The following is a 7,242-nucleotide window of genomic DNA, read 5'->3' as shown; positions in this document are numbered from 1 at the left end:
AGTTATTTGACTAAGGAATAAATTACTAAAATTTTCTAGTATCGCAAACTTTAAAGTTTTTTTAATTTTTTTTATTTTAATTTTAAAATGAATATTACTTGCATGATAGATAGGCAACATATGAAAAAAAAGACACGAAAATAACTGCTTTAAAAACCTTAAGACTTAATAAAAAAATTTGATGTTTTGCATGTGAAAGCATTGTAATGTTTACTGATAATGTGCCAAATTTTGTTAACATTTGCTTACTAATTAAACAGTTATAGCATGAAAACTATAATAAGTACAAAATGGTTATGAGGTCAGTCACAGGGACTGAGCCCATGCTGAAAAAGTAACACAGTCTTGTTGCAGTCGCAGTGTTCCACTTACTAAATTAAAGTTACAACTATAGTCAATACCATTAGGTACTACTGAAATAATGGAATTATGACGAAGATTTATACTAAAATACAATAAGATCTAGTCTAGGACTTTTGGGTTAGGCTGTATTATTGGTATTAAGACCTTACAGGCTTACTAAGCATGCAGCCTGGTAAGCTCCTTTAGTACTCAACCTTACAATGCTTAAAATGACATTGTTGTTAATGTTAACCTTATACTGTAGTTTTACAGCTTAAAACTAAGTTACATTGTTATAGGCTAATTCACTCACAAGTTTAGGCCTATTACAGACAATAAAGTGACTATAGATCTAGATTGATTACTTTCATGACTGCATACAGGAACTACATGGAGTGGATCATCACTAAATTGGCATGCAAATTGTGCATAAAGCACTTATGAAAATGTCACATGTTCAACAAAACATCTGCCATGATGTAATGCATACTTCATTTTGAAAAACTGCCGATCAATTATATTAATTAATAGACCTGCTGGTCTAAAATATTTCAGAGTTTTCCAAAGTTGCATATTGGTAAATGTTCACCTGAATGTTTCAAAGTAAGCATACATTTGTAGTAGCCATTTATCCAATAGTTTTGGGTATTGAAATTAAGAAGCTGGATTTTTATTTTACCAACTTAATTTTTTCAACTGAGGGAAATCCACCCTGAGATGAAACTCTGCCTTCCCTGTCTCTAGGTCTCCCCTCTTCTCCAATTTATCACTCCAGAAAGAAGTACAGAACTTAATATGAATTACTCACTGTAATATAGTTATTACTCGGGCAAAGCATATTTTTTATAGCCTTCAATCTTATTTGGTTACAAAGACAAACTAGAAAATCAGACCCCTCTTACCACACCCATCTGTTACAGCCTCTCCTGCAAATTGCCAATAGTTCTCCAACATTTCATACTATATTATTTATAACCAATAGAAAGCCAAAGTTCTAATCTATCACATGGCATATTATATTAAGTTGTTTTATGAATAGAGAATTTTCTATTTCACTTCCAGTTCAAACTTTACTTCCACAGGAAATACATTGACAAGCTTAACTGAATTTTTAATGGGTCTTATAACACCATTAGAAAGCCAGAAAAGTTATGATAATTATAGGACCTTGTCTGCCTTTTACAGGTTATTATTCTGTGTTCTTAGATGTATTACTTAATTAAATACAAAATTATTTACTGCAGTAGTACCATTTGTAAAAAAAAAGTAGGGTTAAACTTCACTGACAAAAAAAACAAGAAACTCTTTTTGAATTATTATAAAAGTAACTAAAATGTAAGAATTAGAAACTTTAGGTTAGATTAGGCAAAATAAAGAAAAATAATTTTACACTTACAAGGTATGCTCGCAATTAGTTAATGCATTACATAATTCAATAAGGTAACAAGAGCTACATGTTTTCCCGAGTGATTTACAACTTGTGTGGTGGAATTATTAGTTTGATACTGTTCAAAAAGCAATAAAACAAAATTTAAGTAGAAACAGTTGTGTACTGTTACAAGCTATACATGATGGTTACAAGGTTAGTTAATTTGAAATACATCATACAGAGTTAGGGTAGAGAAAATGACAGATAAAACGTAGTTTTACTGAAAAAGAAATGTCTGAAATTTATTTAGGAGGTTTTAGAGATTACTCAAATGAAATCTGACAGTTTTGATATGAAGAAAAGTATTTTTAATCTTAACATGAAAATCACTTTGCAGTTGCAGCAGTTAACATTTTGACTCCATATATTCATGAAGAACATTTTTGTAAAAATAATTCAATAAAAATTCTTTTAATGTTTGATGAAGCTTGCAAAATGTTGTGAAGATACACAAAACATAAAAAAAAATTGAAGTATTGAAAATTCTAAAGATAAATTCGGAGCCATGAAGTTGACTGAATTGACCGAGCCCGTAGCAAGAGAGTTAAAAGTCTGTACTGAATGTAATTAATACAATTTCCTCCTGAAACTATTCGCAACTAAATATTATTTAATACTGATACAAATAATAAAACAAACAGATACATATAAGAAATAAGATTAGGATAATAGTCCATATTTTACTAATCATGCAAATATATTTCATAACATCCAAGTTTGTTATTTTTTATGACAACTATAATATTTTACCTCTTCCAAATCTTTCTCCATGTTCACCGAATTGGCCATACTGACTAGAATATAGACTTTCATTTTCTTTATTATCTTGGTCAAAGCTGTATCCTCTTTCTCCAATATATTTGTTGTATCTGTAGTCTTTTTCATGTAGGTCCTTGTCTCTACCCCATTGATCTTTGTCATGTGCTACTTCTCTAACACTCCCTGTTCTTCTACTTGATTTAGGGGGAATGGTACTGAAACGAATACAGTTGTGGTAATTAAGTTTTTTGATTTAATGCTTACACAAAATGTAACTAGAAGAATATTTCTTTGAATGCAAATGTTTATTTAATATATGAAATGCGCTTCTTAGTGCTGATTACGTTTCCTGTTATGCATATGGTTAGTGAATGAATCTCAAAAATAAACAACAGGGTCAATTTTGGTTTTATCTATAATTTAAGTCTAACTTTCAATAGTGTATTCTAATAAACACTAGTCTTTCAGTAAAGTTCTACAACTAACATAAATGCAGAATATCAGACAAGAACAACAGCAGTGACAGAGCATGAAATAATCCCCAAGTCTTTCCCACTTATTTTACATGCATAAGGATATGAAGCATTTATTACAAACAAACTCCATTTCAGCACAGAAAAAAAAATAAATAAAAATTACACAAATGTTGCTAAATGGCCACTAAATTTGAGCTTTGACAGTGAGTTTTAGTTAAATTTTTTGCAATTTCAATTCTCTTGACAAGTTTTTCAAAATTAAATCTTTAACTGTGAGCACAATTTGTTGGCATGGACTACTAATAGTTATTTCTTGAAAATTATAGGTTCATGAAAGTAGACATAGAAGTTTTGAAAAGTTCTGCAAAGCTAACCTTTTGCAATGCTTAACAATTTCTCAAAATGTTAAGATAAAAAAAAAATCTTTACGTTAGTGATTCTTTTGGTTCAAGTGGACTTCCAGATCTTTTAGATAACGAAACCTGCTGAGATACACGACAACTGGCTCCAAAACCTTTTCTCTGTGGATTTAGTATACGCTGTTTAGGGGCTGGTGTTCTTCTTCTATAGAATACACCAGTATTACAAGATTTTTCACATTTTAGTCTCAGGACTTCTCTAAGAGACTGTTCGTAATGACGTATAGTAGAGGACCAATTCAAGGGATTCCATAATCCAAAAGAACTGAAAAGAACAAAATATTAACAAACAAGGAAGAGAAAAAAATGTATACATATAGTAATGTTTAAGAAAAAAAAAAAAATAGTACATTGTACACATCACTTCAAATGCCCTTTTTGGTATCACTATGTTTACAACTAGATCAATAAGTCCTAAAAGAAAGTTCTTTCTCAAGTTTATTTTACAAGTCATTTATCAGTGTGTATGTTCAATGTTTAAGAGTTTAAAGAATTAGAAGATAAAACAGGAATTGTAACTAAATGAAAAACGTTATTTAAATCACCCTGTTATCAGCATGAACTTTTCAAAACAAATGTTCGTGGATACACACACATGCTAACTATTCAAAACACTTGTAGAGAATTAAGTTACATTATGGTAATTCAACGTTCTGTACAAAGTGATACACTGTCTCTCCAAGTATACAAAACTTTCTGTATATTTGATATCTTAAACTATTAACACATCAATAGTCTAATATATAAAAACACTAATATGGATGACACTTTATGAGTGTGTATTGCAACATTAAAATTACGTTGTATATGTAGGCCTGTTTGACGAGTTAACATTGGATACAGGCAGCAAGATATTTCCACACAGGCTGACTAGGCCCAGGGCGGTAAGATTCCAGTGGCATTGTTGAAACTATGTCTGATCCACATAGCTCAAGGGTGGCACTTTCAAATGGGTTTTGAGGCAGCAAAAACTTAAATACTTCTCTCGATACAGGCAAGGTGGGTCAAAGTGCACACCCAAACATTTTTAATTTTTATATTAAAAATTAAACTACTTTATTAACAATGATTTTCAATAAAATTGGTATTAAAATGTTATTTAATTTTTTTTTTTAATATAATCCAAGTTTTAATTTCTTAATTTGAAAATAAAATATTTAAATAAATTATCATTCTTCACTTCCATATCATGTGAACTTTTGAGCTTTGAATTCTTCTTTCAGATTTTTGCTCTTTCCTTCTATAGGTTTTAGTGTCAATGTTCTATTAACACTATCTGGATAGTAGAACATTTTTCATGTGTCTACTACAATTTGAAAATTTAAAAAAAATACTAACTAACTATTTCAGGAATTTTTAAGTTTATCATACTCAAACTATGCATATAAATTAAAAATTATTTACTGAAAGACATAAAATGATCTTTACGAAGAACACTAATTGCAAAACTAGTCACCTAGCCTGACAAAGGTTATGTTAATAAAATTTTCAAAGGTCAGATCCTAGGTCATTGATAAATCTATCAGTTTGTCATGATTTTTAAGATTAATAGCCAGAAGTGGTGGCTAATAAAATCAGGAAAATGAAGCTTCAAAAGAAATATTATAATGAATATCAACAAACTGACTAGAAATATAAGATACCGATTTCTGATCAACTATAAAAAAAAATTTATATTCTAAAATGAAAAGAAGTACTTTAAAGTTTTTCAAACAATATCTCACAACATAATTTTAGAAATTTCATAAAACAGATACAAAAATTAAATTGTATTAAACAATATTTTCAAAGCTGGAAGTAGACACTATTAGAAAAATTTTACTAAGTTTCATGCAATTTTATTGAGTACTTACACTGTCAGAAGGAATGAAAAAATAAGAAATATCAGTGACAACTCTCCAGTAGAGAAAGGGTTATTAACAGCAGTAGTCTCAATTATACATTTTAAAAGTCAACTCCACATCAGTTACAAGTTTAATGATAATGAATACAGGTATTATTATAAAATCTTCATTAAAACATCAAAACTATTATCATACTTGTTAAACTCAGGGTCCAAGCATTCAGGTCTCTTCTTGGCTAGAGGGAACTTTGAAATTTGAAGTAGTTCCTTCTGTAATATACAAAAAGCTGACTTGAGTAGGTAATACAAATTCCAATAATAACTTACAAGGTATGTTAATACTATATTCTAGCAACAAAATATCAATATTTAAATTTAATTAAAGCTTGCAGTGAATAGCAGGAAATTGTTTCAACCACTAGTGTGATCATTTTCAAATACAACACAGAACAATTAAATTTGAATGTCATTAAAAAAACTAACAGTATGATAGCCAAGGCATGTGTGAGCATATGTAAAATTAAAGATAAAAATGTTCCATTTTCAAACAATCACAACGTTCATGTGTTAAGACGGTAATAGTAGTTAATTGTTACATTGTATTTTATACATGGTTCTTAGTTGTGGAGGTTTGTCATACAGTTTTCTTAACATTTCTACAATTTATGTTCTTGGGGTGAACAAATCTTGTTTGGACATTTAAGTAGTATTTGTGTACATATAATATTTTCCATATTTCTTTAAGGGGAAACCTTAGGTTATCAATGAGTGGAAATGTGCCAGTGATTATTTTATTTATTTTTTTGTGTATTGTTATTTTCAGTGGTGTTGAGTTGATCAGGGTTATAATTTATTCTGTTATTTGATGTAATGTTGTAATAGGGAACTTGTTAGGGTCTGTAAAACATTTAGTTATGTACGTAATTTTTCCATCAATTTTATCATTAGTGGTTGAAATGGTGTACATATTCTAACATATAAAAATTTTCAACTATCTACTGCAAACTGTAAATAATTCTAAATACTGTTATTCAGTGGAAAAAAAAACAAAAACATTTATTAAAACATCAATAGTTTATTAGTTACTAAATAGTGTCTCCGTCCACCCATTAAGCATAAATCGTTCAATGTAAACATATCTAGAAACATAATATAAACGTGATTTCATGCTTCTACATATCATAGCACTGATATTTATTCCAGATTTAATTGTTACTGATCTGAATCTTCAGATTTTAATTGAAACCACAAAGTCATCGAGATCTCACAATGTTTGGTATTCTGAGAGATTATCTGAATGGAATAATTTAAGGTGCGAGTGCCTTTTACAAGCTAGCAAAGCATGAATATAATTATTATTCTCATAAGACATCAGTATTAGGCCTATTATATTTTGTAAAACTATTCTTTATCTAGACAAGAATTAGAAGACATCTTCAGTACAAATACTTTTATAATACACCTGATTTTGTGTACAACATACTTGTACATCTTACTAAACGCTTGCCACATTTCATGGGGATACACAGAGTAAACTTGAACTTGGAATTATAGTCAACACTGCTTTTCCTATATGGGATCATTCCAATAGACCAAACTTGTGCACATTTTGTTAAATGCAACCTGTCCTGCCAGATTAACTCACTTTTGTATACTGGTATTCAGGAAGTGGTTTTGGAATCATGCTACTTTTTACAGGACCTCTTGAGGATGGTCGACTTGTTTCATAACAAATGGGCACTCTATTTTTGTCACCTGAATAAAAAAAATACAACATACATAAATGTATATTACAACAAATCAGGATATTAAGAAATACACTGTAACTGAAATTTGAAACAGGAACCTTGGCTCACATTAGAGGTCTGAAGCTAGTATTCTACTAATTTAGTGAGCAGAGTTCAAGTCCCATGTAGAGTTTGAAAAAAGTTACAATGCAAGATTCAAAGTCCTTTTTAATAGATTTATCATATT

The 7,242-nt window shown here is 29.6% G+C and overlaps 1 protein-coding gene across 8 annotated transcripts in view; it reads right to left on the bottom strand.

Moving 5' to 3' along the window:
* The window catches only part of LOC106471904 (eukaryotic translation initiation factor 4E transporter-like), a 68,651-nt gene that overhangs the window by 57,310 nt on the left and 4,099 nt on the right, over positions 1-7,242 (bottom strand). For all 8 annotated transcript variants that reach the window (XM_022400520.1, XM_022400526.1, XM_022400521.1 and 5 more), the window contains exons 3-6: positions 6,914-7,023; positions 5,465-5,538; positions 3,436-3,690; positions 2,522-2,745 (exon numbers count right to left, since the gene is read on the bottom strand). In XM_022400520.1, the coding sequence (XP_022256228.1) occupies positions 2,522-2,745; positions 3,436-3,690; positions 5,465-5,538; positions 6,914-7,023 (663 nt within the window). The remainder of the gene's footprint in view (positions 1-2,521; positions 2,746-3,435; positions 3,691-5,464; positions 5,539-6,913; positions 7,024-7,242) is intronic.

Source organism: Limulus polyphemus, unplaced genomic scaffold (genome assembly GCF_000517525.1).
Source record: "Limulus polyphemus unplaced genomic scaffold, Limulus_polyphemus-2.1.2 Scaffold4956, whole genome shotgun sequence".
In the NCBI taxonomy this organism is placed as follows: domain Eukaryota; kingdom Metazoa; phylum Arthropoda; class Merostomata; order Xiphosura; family Limulidae; genus Limulus; species Limulus polyphemus.
Note: the sequence above shows the minus strand (reverse complement) of the source record. Positions and strands in the feature narration are given on the sequence as shown.